Source organism: Anoplopoma fimbria, chromosome 11, assembly GCF_027596085.1.
Source record: "Anoplopoma fimbria isolate UVic2021 breed Golden Eagle Sablefish chromosome 11, Afim_UVic_2022, whole genome shotgun sequence".
Classification (NCBI taxonomy): Eukaryota; Metazoa; Chordata; class Actinopteri; order Perciformes; family Anoplopomatidae; genus Anoplopoma; species Anoplopoma fimbria.
The window spans coordinates 1,263,272-1,285,670 of NC_072459.1; the positions used below are offsets into that span (position 1 = coordinate 1,263,272).

Below are 22,399 nucleotides of genomic sequence, written 5' to 3' on the forward strand. Positions count from 1 at the left end.
TCTGGTGTCACACTACGCTACTCTAACTGAAGCAGAAAAGGAAACATGGAAATGACTAGATCCTTATCAGACACTGCTGAAGAGGAGGCAGCAGAAAGAGTTTCTAGGAATCATGAGCGAGGACGGGAGGCATGTCTTCAGGGTTTTCTCTGTCTCTCTTTCTCCTGTGGGCTTTAAAATGTGAGCAGTGAGCCTCACAAGAGAGAGAAGATTAAAGGGCTTAATTAGAAGTGAATAAATATGACAGTGTAGTTAAGAGGGAGAACCTTCCCTCGCTGCATCACATTCAACTCAGACAAAACTGCTGCTTAAAAGCAGTTGAAGTCTGACGGCACAAAACACAAGGCTATATAGGTCAGAGCATTTATCAAACGGTAACTAGATATCGGAATGGTGTAAAACACGACCTAAGTCATCACCGATTACTCTCTTCTTTTGATAAATGTTTTACGAACCTGAACGGTTCTCAACATGCAGAAGCGTCAACATAAGAGTCAGACGACAGATTAGAGGAAGGGATGCCTGTATGGCCCGCTGAACCCAGGAGACAGAGGACAGACAGACAGACAGACAGACAGACAGACAGACAGACAGACAGACAGACAGACAGACAGACAGACAGACAGACAGACAGACAGACAGACAGACAGACAGACAGAGGACAGACAGACAGACAGACAGACAGACAGACAGACAGACAGACAGACAGACAGACAGACAGACAGACAGACAGACAGACAGACAGACAGACAGACAGACAGACAGACAGACAGACAGACAGACAGACAGACAGACAGACCAGATTCCACTGTCTGTTATGATTTAGAAGAAGCAATATTGGCTTCATACAGAAACTGAAAGAGGCTGCAGTTTGTCTGCAAATGAAAAAAAGTGTCACCTTGTTATGGAAGAAACCCAACTGATAAATATTTGGTTTAATTCAGTTAGCAATTTTTAAAAAGGAATCTCTCTTTGACCTTTTTCTGCATTTCAATGTCATAAAAAATAGTCAATTTGTCCAAAATATCATTTTTTTGCATAACCACAGATTTGCCCTCTGCTACCTGCGCTCTCTCTTTTTCTATCACAACCGATTTATCATCCCTCCACATCACAGCTCACTTCACAGCCAGCTCCAGGAATTCTCTTAACACCCTTTAATTCACCACTTAAAGTCAGATAAACACACATTTCCGACCCACTGACCTCCGTGTTTAGCAGAAAGAAAGAAAAATATGTCCATCATTCAGCAGCTCCAGACTAGTTTATCTCTTTAATCTGTGTGGCCCTTCAGATAACACTCTACTCGGAAAAGACCTTTAATGACGACGTGCTCGAGTGCACAATTTATGGTGAAAACATTCCACAACAGCGTTGCTCTTTAAAATGTGGTTCATCATCACCGCGGCTGCCTCCGTTGGAGCAGCGCTCCTCGGGATAGGACGCGGAGAGGAGGCGGTGACGATGACAAGCGGCACGCTGGTATAAATTACCCTCTGATCACACCGCAATTTATGACTCTCCAACACAAAGAGCTGGGCGTAATGAAGTGGATGTGAAACGGCAAATTAATCCGTTATGAAATTACGGCCGTGACACTACTTTATAATAATGTTATCTTTTTATTGCGCTATGTAAATGTGCGTCTTCATGTGTATGTATGTTGTGCACTATCTTTTAAAGTAGCATGAATAGAAACACAGAAGCTAATTAACCCTCAGACATGAACCCTGGTTCAGCTTGTTGACGGCAGAAGGCCTGTTGGGGTCTCTATGGTACACCATAGCTACGAAGGGGCCAATAACGATCAAAGTGATGCTCATATATCTGGGACTTGTTTTGAGGAGGGCACACAGATCAAGGTTTGGCTCTTGTGGGACACAGGGAGACAAAGGGTTAACAACAGCTACATGAATGCTAGCAGTCTTTGCATGCATGTTCTTAGTTTAAACAAATGCATCAGTAGATGTATGCACGTTATGTTAAAATACTCATATTCTAGGGTGATGTTGCACCTGTACATTTGATCCAGACCAAGGGGGGAACAAATATGCATTGTTGTTTATTTATGGACCGGTTTTTGTAGACCGGCTTTCTCTTTTGAGGTCACATGGACTGACAGGTTTAGAGACTGTCCTCTCGTTTCATCTCATCTACATGGACTCAAAAAGGGAGATTCAATTCTGGTTACTGACAGGAAGTCATGCTGCACTTTACTAGGCCTTATACGTTTGTTTATCTGCTCCGGTGTCACAAAGAGTGCACAAATAAATAATTGATTATCTTTTCAGACTGCTACTGCTATTAAGTGATGCACCGTTTCAGCTTTTTGAGTCCGGACACAAATAACAATACCTGGATGGGATACAGAGTAACGAGCCAATACCAGTGTTTAAGGAATAAGATGTTTGTCACAGTGTCTGCCAGATATCAGTATTGGTGGATAAGGAAGAAGAGAGGACGGAAAAGAGGATCTCATACGTTACTACTACCGGGGGAGAGTAACTGTTTACATGAATAACGGCCAAAACACATGAAGTAGGACAAACTCAACACACCTCTGTTTCTACTTCTTTTCTGTCGGTCTCACTCTTCTTATCTAGTCCTCTAAAGAGTTCACCAGCTTTATCACCGTCACAACAGACCGTAAAAGGCAGGGAAACGCACCGGGTTCGGTGGTAAAGCCCCCTCATAGGTACTTCTGTATTTGGAGGTGAACGCGCTTCGTCTGCTAATGAAATCCATAACATTCTCAGTGTGGGTTAGCGAGGCACAGAGCGGTCTGCGTCGTATTTGTGAGTCGCAATGTACAACTGACTGAGTGAAACCATGTGTGTTTGTTTGCACCAGCACACAATGTACATATGCTGCTGGTGTCATGTAGGGAGACTGGTAGAGAGAGAGTCTGAGAGGTGAGCCAGTAGAAGGATCCTTCAAAGGGCCCCTCAGCTGTGCCGGCAAACAGGAAACTAGCGAGCATTCTCACAGTTTCACATGGCTCCGTCTGCTTTTCTTGCCCTTTTCTACTTTTCTCAAATCCACCAAAAGGCCCCGTGTTGTAGCAGAAGCCTTCCTACACTTTGCACGAATCTAACTACTACAATTCAGCCCGTTTCTCTCCCTCCAGCCCACCTTCTTCTTCTTCTTCTTCTGCTTGTCTTTCCATCCTGCTGGTGCCAAAGTGGGCCTCTCTGCTAGACTAGACAGGAGGTGGTGTAGTGTTACTATGGTGCTCAGGGTCTTACTGGAGCTCTCCTGTGTACGGACGCCTGTTTATTCAGCCTACGCGTTAGCAATGTACTCCTAATTAGTTTCCAGTGAACCCTTCATTAGCATCAGATCCAATCTGCCTCTCTTAGTTGATTAGTCACTCGTGTCCAAAATATTGGTTTTATGTTCTTTTGATGGTGAGTGAGCCACTAGTTCTCTGGCATCACAATAATATTCATAAATATTCTTTGATTTGAGGTTTAAAGAGAATCCTTCTGCATCTCTGACTGAATTTATTTTATGGTGAAACAATAACAATCACCATTTTGAAATCTATTAGTCATAAAAATCCTATAAACAATCAGCGAGTGGGAATTTCTGTAGCGGTCCTACAGAAATAAACAAAAGCGTCACTCTGCTGAAGACGATGGACATGAGCATATCCAAGTACACAAATATGTACAATAATGCTAAAAAGTCCATCTTGACATTTAAGAAGGTTGAAGATCAGAGTTAGATGAGGTCAAGTCGCCCTTATGAGCAGCAGCCATGAATATAATTGTGCAAATGTGGAGATAGGAGCAGTATATAGGTCAATGTGTGGATGCTGTGAAACAACACACAGCAGATAAGAGACAAAGAGAATGCTAAAACAGCCAAAACCAGATCACATTCATTAGTGCAGCAAACTGTGAGAGTGACTCAGATGAGAGGACTAAAGGGTGGGGGGGGTCACCTCTGTGACATTACAGCCTCATTAACTCACCCTTCAGGGAGAGAGTGGGAGGTCAAGGCGCTGACCCCTGACGGTAGAGTTCACAGGAGTCTGTACTACGAGGAGAACGTACTCCTTTAAACTGTTCTAAACAAACTGGCCTTCCAAAACTCACAAACACTGTAATTAGGTGTCCCTCCACTTGCTGCCAAAGTCTGCCACAGCTTCTAATCAGATTTCCCCCCCGCCTATCCCTTACGAGACATTAAGTCCCATCTGCCGGCTCATCTCGACCAGGAGATCTGCTGCTGGGCTAACTGACTGTCCAACACTGTCTGCCAGCCTCTCTGTGCTCATTAAGGTGAAAACAAAGTGAAGAGTTGGTCTCTGCAGCTTTATTGGACTCTTTTTTAACATTTCTTTGGTCTTTGGTGGTTCTCTCTCTCCGTTTTCTTCTATTCTGAGGTTTCTCCTCACCTCTACCCTCCTAGGTTTGGTGGAGGAGCCTACAGGGAGGCCTGAGGAGCAGCTGTACCATCCCCCTGCTCCTTATTAGTCTTGTATGGGCACCTGGCCTCCATCTTGGCTCAGGTAGTGTGAGCCACCTGGCTGCTGCTAATGTTTTCTGTGGAAAGATGTTTTACTATAATAAAAGATAACGCGAAAAGGAGGGGAAATTGAGGCTCTGAGGCACAAAAAAAGCAATCCTGTACAGGAGTTATACATCTAATAAGGAGGATAACACACCCACACAATAAGTCTCCCTACTGCTTTGCAAGGTTCAAGGCTGACGTATATTTTTTGCCTGCACTGTGAAACTATGTGTTATTGCAGATATATATATAGATATAGATATAGATATAGATATAGATATAGATAGGCAGCAGAATACAATGAGTTTAACACAAAAAGCCAAAACTCACCTTTGGTTCTCTGTTCTGTGGCCTGAGAAACAGAGAAAAACACATATCAGCCATAGAAAGAGAACTCAGAACAACTTGTAATGACGCATAAGAACCTTTTATAAGTGAAAATAGTGGCTTAATGTTAATGTGCCATCAACATCTGAGTCCCACTGGCCGGCTCTCCAGCTGCAACGACAGCGCTGGAGCGACCAGCCGGGGCAACAGGAACACAATGTTCAGGGCCGGGTTCTGCTCATCTATTGAAATGCTAAAAAGGTTGACGCTCATTCCTGCTGCTCGGCCGGGTGAGCGGGTTCACTGGGCTCGTGGCTGAGTGGGAGTAAAATAGATAGCACAAATGCTCCCCTCATACATCAGGAACATACGTCGACATACTTTCAGTGGCAATGACAAGAGGGGTCGAGGATACATAAAACGTGTTGCTAAGAACAGCAGGCAAACTCTGACAACAGACGAGCCACTGAAGGAAAGAGGGAGGAGGAGGAGGGGTAGAGGTGTACAGGTCATAAAGTTTGGATAATGCTTCCTATGGAAAGACACATGACAAAATGCATGCGCTCAGCATGCATGTGATAGATGTTATGTCACTGGAGAGTTGTGCTTGGAAGTGCACCACCTAACATTTAAAATGGTACAGATGGCGTCGTCTGAGATTAACGGAGGGAAAAGGAAGTGGAAGTAGTGACTGGCCCGTGAAGCTTTTTCTTATTATTGCTGGGGGATAACGGGCTGAATGAACCAACACTGAACGATGGGTGTACAGTAGTGCACCATGTTGGATATGATAAAAGAAAGAGGAGTTTATAAGTGTAAAATGAGCTCACCTTTTTCTGAGCAGCTTCTTTCTTTTTCTTCTCTTCTTGCTTTTTCTTTTTCTTATCTTCCATCAAATGGTTCTCTTCTCGTGTTTTTTTGCTTCTTCTCACAGCTTAAATACAAAAAGAGAGAGAGAAACATGAACATCTGCAACTCTGTAATGTCTTGGCTGCATTGTTTGATTGTAATATTGCTCTCCAAGGTAAAACCAGGCTGTCGATGGCCGCTGTTGTTACACACAAGATCACGTGTGGGTTTGCATTTTAGGATGTTTCGAACTGTGCATGTGTTTTGGTTTGGTGGTCTTTGGGGTCGCCTCTGGAAACCATTAAGGAGGCCTTGCAGGTCTAGTATGGCGGGGTTCCATGAGCAACAGATCCCAACGCAGCTAGACCGACAGAGAAACACAGCTGTGTGCCCACCATTCATCTGTTGACAAAGCCTCCACACCGACCTGGTGATAGTCCTCCCTCATCATTTATACCCCGTCCTGAGAGGAAACGTGTTCACAACAGACAAACACTATCTGAACACCACCTGACAATCCGTCGTAGTCTCACGTGCAAGTGCACCCAGCTGAGAGCTTTATCTATCCTAATCCTCCACACAGAAAAACTAATGAATAATAGCTGGAAGCCGGGTTTTTTAAGGACGGAGGAGAAGTGGAACAAGCCCGGAAAAATACATAACTTAGAATCATGTTGCCTGAACCTTACATGTGAATTAAACCCATCAGCCTTCTCTCCTGCCATGCCCATGCTGCTGCAGGCGACAGCGCTGTGAGCCATTGCCTGGCAACAAGCGCTCCCCGAGGCCCGGGTGAGCAGTCGGGTGGAGACAGACAGCGCCCTTAACCACCGCGCTGAAATCAGTTTGATTGTGGACGTTTAATAATAGAATTGGAAAATACCAGAAGAAAGATGAACTTGAACAAGCATCAAACACATATCAAGCACAAATCGGAGCTTATAATTGAGCAATTATTGATTGAGGGTTTGGAGCTTGTCATGAGAGCGAGGGTTCAAGAGAGGACTTTGATTATTCAAAAAACAAATCAAAACTGAATGTTCTTTCTTGACCTCAAACGGCAAATGTAATAAGTTCCACCAAAAATGAGAAAGGAAACCACCAACCGCAGTGGTAAGAGAATTAAACTATGATTTCATTTAGCTTCATTATGATGAAACATTGGGGTTTTTTTTTAAAGAAAACTGTACTGTGCTGTCGTTACAATATCATAGGATGACAAAAACAATTTCCTCATTTAACTGAAGAAAATAGGAAAGTAAGAAAGAAGAAACACCCTTAGTGCCACCTGAACGCCTCTAAATGGATCATCAGTGACATACAGTACAGTCTTTGGTATAAGATAAGATAAGATAAGATAATCCTTTATTAGTCCCGCAGCGGGGAAATTTGCAGGCTTACAGCAGCAGAGAGTAAAGTGCACACAAGAGACATAGTAGAAGAAAGACAAGATAAAAATAAAAAATGAAAATAAAAAAACCAACTGAAATATTATATTTACAGGCAGAAAAAACTATTTTAACTATTATTGCACAGTGTAATGTATTGCACAGGTTTTATTTGTCATGTTATTATTGTCATGTGTCATGTGGTCTGCTGGGAGCAGAGTTGGTTGTGCAATCATATCTAAAACAGTGCCACAAATGAAGAAGAACGAGGCCGGGTTGGATCATAATGGACATTATTTTTGGAATATCTAGTAGGCATTTTTTTGTAGCACAGGTCAAATAAGCAAGACATTTCAGCTGTGTTGTCCGAGAGATTAATACAAACTGTAATTAATTCTAATCAAGACGATTAATAAAACTGTCACCAGTTTCTAAGTTGGATAAAGTGAGTCACTGTTGTTTTTCTATTTGGCTGAAAAGGAGCTACTGTGATTGGTCTAAAACGGTGGAGCTTAGGGGATAAAACACAAAAGGGCTGCTATTGGTTTAAAATGTAAAAGTAGTCAACTTCCTCCCTGTAAATATGCGAGTTATTAGACCCTGTGAGGAATCGGCTTATCTTCAGGCATTCTTGTGTAATTTTCATTCTGCATAACATTCCCAACCGGACTGTAACAGTCAGATTTCTCTGGCTGTGGTATACCTGTACTGGTGACAGTGCATTCTAGTTGTTTCCAATCTGATTTTGCTGAAGTGTGCAGCAATGCTCCTGTTCACTGCAGAGATCAGACCCCGTTACGTTTCTTTATCTGTTTAATTTCATCTCCAACACTGCAGTCACAAAGTGGAGAACCAGGAAACTAACCAGAGAACTGCTATTATTACATTTATTCAAGGTTAACCAGTGCATTCTGCTTTCTGCGTACGTTAAGTAACACTGTGTTTGCATCATTTCAAATGGCCAATCAGTGACGTGCAAATCACATTATAAAGAAAGACGTATATAACAAAATAAATAAATAAATAAATAGGAAACTGGAATCCATCCAGAAACCTGACAAGTGCATCTCTTGATGACAACGTTGAAGATCGACTGTATCCAGCTATGGCAACAAATGGTGGAATACATTTTTTGTAGACATACTTTATATTACATTTAGTTCCTGCCAAACATTACCAACTGTTCTGAATTAACTGTTCACCAGCGGAGTTCAGTTCAAGAACAAAGTCGTCCATCAGTTCTAATAGATCCAAGTACAAAACAACAAACAACGACTAACAACCTGTGACTAGTTATTTCAGTTTGCTGCCCAGCTTTTAATGTTTTCACTTAAATGTCCTTTTTAAAAGTAGAAAATGTCTCCAGCAAATATCAACTGTAACAAATAAGCCATATTTTTAGACTATCCCTCACACGCTCGCTGGACCTCCTGTCCAGCTCAGCACACACGCTTCAGTGTTTACAGGAGCTGAAACATGGATTCAGCCAAACGAGCAGCCGTCCAGGCCGGGCGGTTCAAACGAGCAGCTATGAAAAGTAGCTGCATGATAAACAGAGCCTCTTCAGAACTGGACTGTGGTTCAGATTGCAAACATTAGATCAAGTTGTTTTGGAAACGCTTCAAACGCGAAAACAAACCGCCTCCGTCCATTCAGCTATCTACTTCCACATCGCCATAAACACTTATTTTTACCCTGGAGAGGCTGCATATGGAACCTGCTGGTGCAGCTGCCGTGCTAAATATAGCCGTCGCTGCTCCTTTCAAAAGGCATCAGTGGGGCTTGTGTCATGTAGGATCAGAGGATAAGAGAGATGCTCCAGTTAATGTAAGCTGCTGTCGGCCTCCGACCCGCATGGGGAGAGCGAGGGCCGAGCAGAGCGGCAAAATGATTTCAGTTTAAGGAAACATTTGGTCCCAGATCAGATCCGATCAGAGAGAGTCTCCCTCAACGAGAGCCGCCGTGTCACCGCCAAACACCTGCATGGATCGGACGGACGAGGCGATGCAGGGATGGGACCTGCTGCCCATACGGATGCTGCAGCATCACTGGAAATATAGAACAGCACTACTATGTGAAGACGCAACTTTAATTAAACCGTTACTTAAAAAGATACAGACTCCCCTTCTACATTAAATATGATGATTTCGAAAATAAAACCGATTCCAAGGAACCATTTAATTAAATGTAGATAAGAACATAATAATGAAAACATGAAGTTCATTTCATAAGTCAATAAAATCACCAGGTTCAGTGGTGATAGTGTGCTGAGCGACATCAGGAGCAGCCATTTGTAGCACAGCTCTCGTGGATATGAAGGACGGAGGTCAATGAGCTCAGCTCTGTTGTGGAATTACACCCTCCTGTCAGAACAACAGGATTAGAGCTCAGTGTCCCTCTGAAAACCAGACACTCACTCTGCCGACAAAGGGAGGCAGATGTAAATAAAGCACAGTCTGACCGGGGAGACACCGAGGACAGCCCAATAAACACAAGAAGATCAGCTAGAAGACGGAGGGAGAGTCGGTCATTTGTGGAGGCGTAAATGCCGAGGCTGCCCCACACCGGAGCGCTGAAGATGAGAGGGGCTGCGACTGATGGGCTGGTCTGTGTGCATGTGTGAGGGATGGGGGAAGGGGTGCTAGACGGCAGTCGCTGGGCACAGAGCCAGGAATGCCATCGCTGCAAGCCAAACACAAGAGCACGGCGAGGCCTTTGGGGAGAACGCTCGCTAGCAACCACAGCAGCAGCCGCCACGGCCACGGCACAATGTGCAGCTCGCTCTGCGCTCAGGGCTTCAGGGCAAGACGGCGTTCTCAGCTTCAAATGCAACAACGAGAACAAAAAAGCAAAAGGCCAAATTAGTCGGCTACCTTTGAACAATCACGTGAAGGTTTGAAAACTGCTTGGTGCGCACTAACAAAGTCCTCATGCTCTGCAGAGCACTGCCCTCTCTAACGTACTTGGAGCTGTTCTCAGTGAGGTCGTGTTAATGCTTTCTGACCTGAGCCAACGACGAGGAACAGAGAAACTTCAGGTTCAGCTCTCCAGGCCCTAAAATAACTTGTATGGACACACTCCTGAAGGACCGCCTCCAGGCCCAATGTCAGCCGTCTGCTCCAAAAGCAACGGGAACTCCTCCACCAGCCTGGTAGACAGTTTACTGGTCCAGGAGATCAAAGGACGTCCCTAACAAATGTCTTTTTAAACTCTGATCACGTAGTTCTCTGTGTGGAGTAACAGCCAGAGGACGGAACTCTGAGCTGCGGGTTTGCAGATATTTATTTCTGTAAAGGACGATAAGGAAGTAGCATATATCTACAAAGTACTTCCAAAAGTCTGACACCATTTACAATGAGAGTTAACAACTACATGTGCACTGCTTTAAGCCTTAAGAAGCAATCTGTGCACAAATATATCCTCTAACTGTTCAACACAGGATGAATAAAACAAGCATTCAAACAAATCCCGCAAAATAACAGAATGCAAGCTCATCATTTCCACTGAGGACGATCACTGACACCAAAAACAAACTCGCCAAAACCCAAATGACACAACCTGGCAACCCGCTAGAGGCGTTCTGAACTGAAAGTGAGGCTCTGACCTCAGCCTTGCAGTAACCACCGTGTTTAGTGGCCTGTTTTTGTTATCAAGCCCCCCTTTGGCGCCTCTCTGTGAACACACACTGGCTCTTTCAGGATCTGTGGGTGCTGACGAGGGCCCTCTGACCCTGCAGAGACCGAAAACACCCCCCACCACCTTTAACACCACCATCTCTTCATCCCTTTCCAGGCCCCCGGACCCACATTAAGGACTCCAACACATCAGCAAAGCCAGCGGGCCTCAGTGCTTACGTCAGCCTGCCCTCTACGTTGGCATTCCCAGTCTGTGCACACTGGTTTCTCCTTTTAGGAGTGTGTGTTTCACTGCAGGAGCTCCAGCGGGAGGCGGGCGGTGATGCTCGTCTCTATGGTGAAAGAGAATACAGGAAGCAATCGAAGTGCAACATATGTCAAGGTTTGCATGAGTCTTTAATGCTGAACACTACAGACTGGCATGTTGGATTCCCAATAAACACAATGCATGCAGTCCTGACACAGATTCAACAAACCTCAAGGTTGTGAACAGGAAATAAAGAGACAAACAGGAGGATTTGTATCTTCTGCAACAGATATGTTCCTGTGAAGCATCTCTGGAATGAGTAAATAAAGCATGCATAGGAAACAGATGTTCTGAGTGAATAAGATGGTGAAGTCAGAGCCTGTTAGTGCATGTTGCATGTTGGATCCATGCACTGTGCAGAGCTGCAGCACCGTCAGCTGTGCTCCTGCACACAGAGGACGGTGGAGGTGCGTCTCTCTCTCTGCAGCCTCCACAATCACGCACATTCCCCAAAAGTCAAACGCAAAAAAAAAAATGACAAAAAAAAAAAAAAATGTGCAAACCTGTCGTGCAAAAAAAAAAAAGCACTGCAAAAAAAAAAAAAAAAATGTGTTAAATATGCATAATAATAATCCTACCATGAAGCGTTCAGGAGCTTCTCGGTGGCGGAGGAGCCTCTGCAGCCATTTTGTAGTAACTGACCGGAGCAGATCGAGTCGGTGGAGTCGGTGGTGGTGGTGGTGGTGGGGGGGGTGGAGCTTCACCTTGCCACGTGACCTTCAATAACAAAACAAACTGGTCCCACTTCCCAATGCTCCACCCCCTCCTCCACCCCCTCCCCCATGCATTTCTGCAGAGACCACCCCCCCCTCCTCCTCCTCCTCCTCCTCTTCTGCACTTTGCATCACTTCTCTCGTTCTGCACTGATGCATGTGTCCCCCCCCCCCCCCCACTACCTGTCTCACTATATGCATTTAAAGAAGAAAGTTTGCGAGCCTTGGTTCGTCCTGCAGACGTGTTTCCCTGCTGCACCCATAGAGGGCGCTGTTTCACTGTGCTGCTGCTGTGACGTCAGAGTTATTTAAATATATATATATTATTATTATTATTATTATATTCCTTTATTGATCCCCATGTGTTGCAGCAGCTCAACTACACAGACACAGACAATAAATACACATACTATACAACTACACAGACAATAAATACACATACTATACTATACAACTACACAGACAATAAATACACATACTATACAACTACACAGACAATAAATACACATACTATACAACTACACAGACAAAAATACACATACTATACAACTACACAGACAATAAATACACATACTATACAACTACACAGACAATAAATACACATACTATACAACTACACAGACAATAAATACACATACTATACAACTACACAGACAATAAATACACATACTATACAACTACACAGACAATAAATACACATACTATACAACTACACAGACAATAAATACACATACTATACAACTACACAGACAATAAATACACATACTATACAACTACACAGACAATAAATACACATACTATACAACTACACAGACAATAAATACACATACTATACAACTACACAGACAATAAATACACATACTATACAACTACACAGACAATAAATACACATACTATACAACTACACAGACAATAAATACACATACATACAACTACACAGACAATAAATACACATACTATACAACTACACAGACAATAAATACATATACTATAAATACAACTATACACAGACAATAAATACACATACTATACAACTACACAGACAATAAATACACATACTATACAACTACACAGACAATAAATACACATACTATACAACTACACAGACAATAAATACACATACTATACAACAAAATAAAGATAGAATATATATATATATATATATATATATATATATATATAAATATATATATATATGACACATATGTGACATGGGGATGCCAAATCAGTGGTGGAAGTACTTTACTTAAGTACATTTCTGAGGTGTTTGACTTAGTATTCTCATATCATGCTGTCAGTTATTGTTTTTATTGCTTATTTATAATACTTTTATTGTTATCTTGTCTTTCTTCTACTATGTCTCTTGTGTGCACTTTACTCTCTGCTGCTGTAAACCTGCACATTTCCCCGCTGCGGGACTAATAAAGGATTATCTTATCTTATCTTACATTTCAGATGGAAAAATTGACCTTTTGACTCTATAATAAGCCAGATCACCTCCAGGTAATAAAGAATATTCTCTTAACTCACTTAATCATTTAAATGTTTCTTATCCAGATAAAGGCTCTAATATTATAGGGTGTCATGGACTGTAAGGATTGAAAAGCCACTGGAGGCAAATGTGTGATTTGTGATATTGGGCTGTATAAATAAATTGACTGGAAAAGTAATTTATGCATGTTTGTGTGGTTTTCAAACAGGGAAACCATCAGATGTTGAGCTACATGAAACACAAACCAGTACACCAGTGGTACTGCAGTCAGATCTCACAGGTTTCTGTCCTCAGTGCAACAGCACAACCATCATGCATCAACACGTGGCTACAGATAATACAGGGTTTTAAATTCACTTCCTTAAATCAATATTTTGGTCACTTCACACTGAAAAAAATGATACTTTGGACCAACTTAAAAAAAATACTCTAATTTGTTACAGCTACACTTTTTAGTTTTTCTCAAGTTATATTTTCAGTTTGTTTGTAAAGCAAAACATTTGACTTGATATCAATCAAAAATATGGCCAAATACAAAACTTTACATATAAACTGTATCTTTATTTTAAAACCACAAACCATTTTCACTTTGTTACAACTTAATTTATTGATTTGGAATAACCTAATATTTTCTATTTGATCCAAATATAGTTTTTACTTTCAAACAAACTAATTAAAACACTCTAATTTGTTACAAACAATTGTATTAAGTTTCCCCATAAAAACCCTCATTAGCAGACAGTCTGAGTGAGACCCTTCTGATAAGGAAAGGATGGAAAACATCAAATGGTGAACACCCACAAGAAATGACAAGAATGTGATTAGAAAGGCAGGGAGACCACCGTCTGCTCCCAATCACACAAACATCTGGATATGGATTATGATGCCGCCCACATCTGGATAATGGGAGGAGGGATGTGCATCACTCTGACGCTGGCAAAACACGATTATTGAGATACCGAGATGATGGAGTGGGAAGGGGAGAGGAGAGGAGAGGAGAGGAGGGGAGAGGAGGAGAGGAGGAGGAGAGGAGGAGGGAGGGGAGGAGAGGAGAGGGAGAGGAGGAGAGGAGAGAGGAGAGAGAGAGAGGAGGAGAGAGGAGAGGGAGGAGGAGAGGAGAGAGGAGAGGGAGGGGAGAGGAGGGAGAGGAGGGGAGAGGGAGGAGAGAGGAGGAGGAGGAGGCACTAATCACATATGGAGGTGATGAATCTTCTGTGTGTCATGGCAGTAGATAGATTACCTGAGTCAATTTCAAACTTTGAATGTTTTGTGTGTGTGTGTGTGTGTGTGTGTGTGTGTGTGTGTGTGTGTGTGTGTGTGTGTGTGTGTGTGTGTGTGTGTGTGTGTGTGTGTGTGTGTGTGTGTAAGCACATATTGTACCGTATTTAAACATCTTTACATGAACATACTGTACATAATCATCTTGTCCATGCATATTCAATCATTCAGTATATATGTATTTATGTTTACAACTAACAGAACACTTTTACATATATGTGTTATTTCCTATTTCATTGTTTGTGCTTTTTATACAGGAGAGATGAGGAGCTACCAGTTCCTGGTAGTGAACGTCAGCGAGAAGAGTAGATGTGTGATGAGTGCATGTTCATAAACAGAATTAATAGTTTATGATTGACGGGTTTAGCAAAAAAGAAAAGAAGAAGAAACAGAACAACCTTGGATTTGAGTGTCACAAATTTATGGAACCTCTCTAAATGCTGAAATTATATAAAATACTTGTAATGCATCCTTAGACCCTCACATCCTCTGTCCTTACACCCTCACATCCTCTGTCCTTACACCCTCACATCCTCTGTCCTTACACCCTCACATCCTCTGTCCTTACACCCTCACATCCTCTGTCCTTACACCCTCACATCCTCTGTCCTTAGACCCTCACATCCTCTGTCCTTAGACCCTCACATCCTCTGTCCTTAGACCCTCACCTCTGTCCTTACACCCTCACATCCTCTGTCCTTACACCCTCACATCCTCTGTCCTTAGACCCTCACATCCTCTGTCCTTAGACCCTCACATCCTCTGTCCTTAGACCCTCACATCCTCTGTCCTTACACCCTCACATCCTCTGTCCTTAGACCCTCACATCCTCTGTCCTTAGACCCTCACATCCTCTGTCCTTAGACCCTCACATCCTCTGTCCTTAGACCCTCACATCCTCTGTCCTTACACCCTCACATCCTCTGTCCTTATGACCCTCATCCTCAGTCCTACACCACATTCACTGTGATGATAAATGATTCATATAACCACAGTAGTAAGCAGAGTAACGGTGCATGTGTAACAGTAACTTAAGGTAAAAGATAAATAACTATTTTATTAATTATGTCATGCTTGAGCATAAAATATCAATGCTACATTTTTGCTCTGCTTAGATATTTCCATTTCACGCTACTGTACACTTCTACTCAACTCCAATTTAAATGTTATAGCGTGTCTTAAACTCCATTACATTTATTTAAAAGTTATAATCACTAGTTACTTTGCAGATTAGAATTTGACACACAAAACTGCTGCATCTCATAAAATACTATTTAAACATACCAGTTAAAATATTCCTATAATAATAATATTAGTATAGCATTCACAGGGACCATTTTCTAAATTACGAGTACTTTTCCGTTTGATACTTTAAGTAAATTTTGCTAATATTCTTCATTTATACTTGACTTTTTTAATGCTTTGACTTGTAATGGAGTATTTCAGAATACAAATTCTTACTTGCGGATCTGAATATATCTGTAAATGTCACTGATGTTCTTTTAGCAAACACATTGAGGTTATATACAAAATAGAAAAGTCACTTTACAGATGGAGAAAACATTACAACACAGCATAGGCCTCCAAAATGTCTCTCTTTCAGCATCATTTTAATGCTGATGTTAGAGTCCAAAATAGAAAAAGACGTTTCATCATTCTTCACTTCATAGAAAGAGAGCTCAGTGATGGTGTTCTTCAGCTAATCAGACGTGAGCATTTGCAGATCGCTGCTAGGTGCTAATTAAATTTATAGTATGCATAAATATAATTGAGTGCCTTTGATTCAAATGATTCAATTGAACAATTAAGCTTCAGCAAATATTAATTTGCCTTCTCACAGCTTTAATTTTATGTTCCATCTCTCTCTAATTCTCAGTCATATCTTCAGGATCTTTTTTCCTCCCTTTCATCTTACGGCCAACATTACATCTTCAAAGCACAAACACAGAGAGATGGAGGAGACTGCTGGAAGAGGAAGAGATGACACAGTGTGCTATGAAACCTAGTCGGTTTGTCGTCCTTCAAAGTCAGCAAAGACCGAATCCTGCCAAGGTCAAGGTCTAAAAGTGTCCCTCTAACAGCAGCTATGATTGTTTATATTTTCATTTGAGGATGACATTAAAGTCCTTGGGGGCAAAGACATCAATCTGTTGTAACATAATGAGTCTTTTATGGTGAGAAAATAGACACTTGGGCCAACAATGGCCGCGGTTGATATTTGCCTGCCACCTGTGATTACATATATGCACAGAAAGCAGGAGAGGGAAGACCGGACACAAAGAAAGTCCAGGTGTTTGTCAGACCATCGTATCTTTAGATCATTTAGATTAACAACAGCTTCACACAGAATACAGCATCTCTGTAAGCTGAGTGCATCAGTACAGTGAGGAAATAATGACATAAACACTGCATAGCTACAGATACTGCTTTAATTCTATCGGGAGCACAGAAGTGTTTGGTGGAATAATACTGTAATAGTCTCTCTCTACACACACACACCATCCTCTTCTCTCCACAGCATCCCCGTGTCAGAGTGATGAATGTCTCCTTCCTCTTAGTGACCTCCAGGGTCAGCAGTAGTGGGCCAAATGCAGACTAGCTGCTTCATTTCCCCGGCAGCTCTACAGCTCACCATCGCCCGGTCACAGCTCTGATCGTAAATGTAATCAAACTGGTTGAGGTGCTGCAGGCTGTGCAGCGCCGCGCTGGACTAGATCAGGGTGCGGTGGGCTGTTTCATTGATGTTGAAGCTGGAGGAGGCAGTCAGTAAACACACGCTCAAGTGTCTGATGCAACGCCTCACACACACTCCTACACAGGGTCTGAATGGTTTATTACACCCACATCATGACACATACAGTACAGAGCACCCTGCTTACATTACTGTCAAGTCCACCGTCTGCCTATGAGACCGACAACACTGTGTGCTGCATATGAAAACATATGAAAACATATGAAAACATACTGCGTTATATATCGAGGTGAACTATCTGAGATCATCCACTTTTCAGGAACGTCCCACACAAACACTCACAAATGACACAATGTTACGCAACACGCAGTGACAAAACAAACAGATAACAAATGTAATACTTCGAGAGAAAAATAAATAAATACAAAAAATGGGAAAAAAAGTCAAATAGAAAGACACACAATGATCATTTTCCAAATAGAGAAATGAGCAGTGATGCATTACTGAAAACATTTGCTGTGTATTTTAACAAAACATTTTTGAATAAGCAAAATGATGACAGAGAACTGATATTTAAAGGTTACTTATTCCAATCAGAAGGAGCCCGAAAAATAAAAACATTTTTACTAAATTCTTTGTATACAAAAGGGAATACACTCTCAGCTACACTTCAAAGAGAAAAAGATTAAAATAAAAGCTCAATAGAAATAAACAAAGTGAGTAATGGCTCAGTCTCATCCTGTAGGAACATCCTGTAGGACTGTAAAGCTAAACTTTGTCTCGCGCCAAAAAAGGCCCACTTGTTCCGTTCCATCCCGTACGCCACCTCTGCCTTGGGATGTGCCTGTAAATTATACATAAGTGTGTCATTACGCTCAGAAGCCAATGACAGTGGCCTAATGAATATGGGCAGCAGCACCCCCCACCCCCCCACTGGAGAGATCCTATCTAGGCCACAGCATCCATCTTCCTGTCAGCGCCGCAGCCCACCGCCATCCGCGCCTCGCCATCATAAACAGATATATTATTCATGAATTAGCGTTATTGTCCACTTCATTATTCAGCAGGTCTTAATCATCCGGCAAGATAATCCACTCCGGGTCGTGGGAAAATGAGATGAGCAAAGATAACGTTGTTTCAAGGGTCTCAAGGAGAGCGTTGAGTGTTTTCTTCTGCTCGCGTTGTTATGGATTTATGAGAGTGTGTGTGATAGAATTATTTCTATTATTGTTAAAAAACAGTATGAAACAAAGGAGTAAACAGGCCTGGGATGTATTTAGATGAATGAGACAATAAGATGTGATTTTACATGATGATGAATTACAATTAGCACCCTGAGGACTGAGCACCCTTACAGTAATGAGAGCATTCCTTTCAGAAACACTGCCCTGAAGGCAATGAGCCTCATAAACACCATGTTGATTAAATGACGTAATCATTGCATGTACACTGCTGCACACACACAGGTGGATTTCTCTAAAACAGCTGACAGGAAACTGTATTTATGTTGTTTACCCCAAACTCTATCATAATATCTCTTTCATGGTCTCCACTGCTGTCCTCCTCCTCTGGTCCTGTTCTGTCTGCCGTCACCTCGTCTCCCCCCTCTCCTGCAGCCATCTACCTCACCCGTCTCCTCCCCGCCTTGTTTTCTAGTCCAGGCACATACACCACGGAGGGCGATGAATCATTCATAGCAGCACATAATGCCCTCGGCCGTCTCCCCAGAGAGACAGACAGACAGACAGACAGACAGACAGACAGTGAGACGAGCGCAGAGAGAGGAGGGTCGTAATAGAGAGGCTGGAAAGGAAATGGATTCAGATGCAACACAGTTCAGTGTGCGACAGATTCAGTAGATGAAATAGATATAAAGCATGTTATGGGGAGGCTGGGGAAGACATTTAACAATTCAATAAGGTCTGATTTGCTTGTATGGACAATATATTCATAAAGTAGATAAGTCTGACGTTATTGTATGTGTTTAATAATAATACTTTTCTTTTTGTGAAATGACTTGTCTGCATGCTTGCTTGCAGTGTTCATGGGTTAGAAGCTTTTTGAACTCTGAGCTCTAGAATTGTCAGAGTCAAAGCTGACAAGACAAGAAGCAAATACAGTCCAATACCAAGATGAATATAGTGTTTATAGAGATGCTAACACAACCTATGCATCCCCATTAAACCTTTGTTGGATGTATTTTTACGAACTCAAAATCCCATCATTTTCAAGACAATGTGAAAGAAACTTGAAAATTCCACTAATTCCAAGAGTTATAGCTTTAGTTACACACTTGATACCCCAACAGCTCTGCCAGATGTTTGTTAATTCACAAATCTGAGCTATTACTGTTTAGGTCAATGTAGTAAAGTTTGCTTCACTCACTTTTATTTAACTGTTTATTACTTTTAGCTTTTCATTTCTACATCTTTTTTTATTTTACAAACTAGTCTTTAATCTCTCCATTTGCCCCTGGCAACCCGAGGAACCCCTTGGTTGGGAATCAAAGAGAAAAGTTTGAGCTATTCGAGGAGAATTTAAAAAGGGAGCTTAGAAATAATGAATACACTGAACAAAACAATGCTTTGGGAATCTACTGAGTTATTAATGAAACAAAAGACCAGAGTGAAATGATTTCTGACTCACAATTTTAATAAAACAAAAAAAGCTCCAGCAAAAGTTCAGAAATGTAAGACTGTACTTTTGCATGCTTAGGCCTAACGTTTCTCATTCATGCTGCCATTCACTCCTCTCACTCATAATTCACTGTTTAGAGCTGTCAATCAGGATATCAGCTGTTCTCATCACCTGCTCACATCCATCCAAACAGCACAGTCACACCTACATTCTTATTATTTTGCTGCTTTCTTCTTTTTTAAATTAGATTGTCTTATTTAAAAATGCTGCTGTTAAAGGCGTCTATCCTCCTCCCCATCACTCGTCTTTCCAGATTCTTCATCATTTCATCATTTCATCATTTCATCATCCTCCTCGGCCCACCAGGTGGGAATTATCTTACTGCTCAGTGGAGACTCCCATCGATTACAAATCCACCTGTAGAGTGTACGAGCCAAAGACTTTCTGTCAATTCTTTATTATCACACACCATCTCTTAGAATAAACAATTATCTTTTCATCATTTACTTGTCTCGCGTGATTGAAATCATAATTTTCCAAAATAATACCTTGCAGTAACTGTAAATAAATACGATATTGAACCACAGAGAGTCCACAGACATCATCTCTGGCATGCAACAGCTTGTGTACAGAAGCATCTGCTGCAAAGTGAAAAGCAGCCCGAGGATATGTCTAACTCTGGTCAGCAGGCCTCTAAATCATACAGCTAGTAATACACTTATGGTCTCCTGAGACCCCCCATGTGGTGCAGCAGCGGGATTGAATCAACACACGCAGTGACAGACGATAACACAACCACATATGGTCAGAGGGAGGGGTCTGGATTCCTTTTGAAGAGCAAATCTGTTCATGTGTCTGTGATATCATCAGCAGCGGGGGGGTAGAAAGCGTGTTAACGTCTCCATTCTTTCATCAGCTCTGCAACGATTTTTCCATTTCCCCCTCTGCTCTTCTCTCCCTCTCTCTTGAAGTTCTGTCCATTCCTTTCTCCCCTTTACTTCTCTTTCCCTTACTTACCTATCAAAACTGTACAAAAAGAAATTGCCTGTTTGGCTCGGGCTATTACATTACAGCCTCGCCAGCTCATTTCCCTCGGGGGAAATGAATCAGTGAAATCAGCTGCTGTAGTGTTTTGTTGCAGGGGAAAGCAAAACACTGGTGGGTCATGATGGGAAAGAAAAACCCACTAAAGATCCATTAAGGAGAGCACAAAATGCTCCAAATCGGCAAAATGAAAAGAGCCTTTTAAGAAGTGCTCTGGCAGCAGCCCAGCAGGTTGAATATCTCTTTCTGGCCTCTTATGATATTAGGCTGACGGTGGAAAAACACAAATATTCACCCACTGGCATGTAAGAAAGTGATACAACGTCGTTTATCATATAAGCACTGTATTCATTTGTTTATCTGTCAAATAAGGTGGAGATAAACCTCCTCATCCTGGTTGTTTTGCACACAGCAGTCAACCAGCCATGTGTGACAGTGAGGACAGACGAGTGCCAGAAAGTACCAGAGTTACAAGGAAAAAGCGTTGTTTGTCTGGCTGTGCAGGCTTTGTTTCTGCCTGTTTGTGTGTGTTGGATACAGAAAGGCCCAGCATGTGACTCTTTATGATTACTGCCTGTCTGCATGACACACAGACATCCAACGTCTGTGTTTGCAATTATTTCTGTCATGAGCCTTCACATGTTTGGTGCTTTACGACATGTTCACAGTGATTCAACAACCTCGGCTTGTTGAGAGAGAGAGAGACAGAGAGAGAGAGAGAGAGGGAGGGAGGGAGGGAGGGATGTCTTGGCATATCCTGCTGTGAGAATGACAGAAAAGTGGATTCCACTCCGACAGCCATTACACCACAAAGGGCCACAACACTACAAGCCGGGCCTGTATATGGGAATTGGAACAACAAGTGCTGTTTAGTCTTCCATTATCCCGACCCTCTGCAAACTACAAAAACACATCATTCCATCTCAAGAACCCAGAGTGTGTTTTTTTGTTAATGCATCCACTCACCAAGACCTCACCTCTTCCTCTCTCACATACAAATGCCTTGAATGTCTGGAGTGTGAGAGCTAGGAGTGTGTGTGTTCGTTCCACTGTTGTCTTGGTGAGCTCTCAAACTGCTAATTGCGGCACTACAACCGGAGCGGTTGGGACAAACCTTCCAAACCCACACTCCTGTGTTCAGCCTGCTTCAATGGAGGTGAGGAAAGAGAGGGTGAGACAGTGACAGAGAGATGAAAGGAGACAGGAATTAAAGAGAGTGAACGAGGAAACGGATGCAAAGGTAAGAGAGACGGTAATGAGGATCACGTATGAGGGAGAATGAACAAAATGTGAGAAGAAAAGATTGATATACACACAAAAGAAAATCTGATTCAGAATGAGAATTTTAAATTAAATTCGTTGTGCGGACTGCTCCATCCTGTTAAAGATAAATTATTACTCCATAATGGATTACTGAGCTCGAGTACTTCCTCGAAATACGCTTAGAGATATTCAAAGGTTTGCACTTTTACTTAAATGGGGGTATCTGGGTGAGCGTCGGCCACGGAGGAGAGAAGGT

The 22,399-nt window shown here is 42.2% G+C and overlaps 1 protein-coding gene across 1 annotated transcript in view; it reads right to left on the bottom strand.

Annotated features, from left to right (window-relative positions):
- The window catches only part of LOC129098219 (trinucleotide repeat-containing gene 6C protein-like), a 60,068-nt gene that overhangs the window by 24,403 nt on the left and 13,266 nt on the right, over nt 1-22,399 (bottom strand). Inside the window, 6 exon segments of the mRNA XM_054607207.1 lie at nt 4,849-4,870; nt 5,676-5,762; nt 5,764-5,779; nt 11,603-11,703; nt 11,706-11,756; nt 11,759-11,787. Of these exon segments, the coding sequence (XP_054463182.1) occupies nt 4,849-4,870; nt 5,676-5,762; nt 5,764-5,779; nt 11,603-11,703; nt 11,706-11,756; nt 11,759-11,787 (306 nt within the window).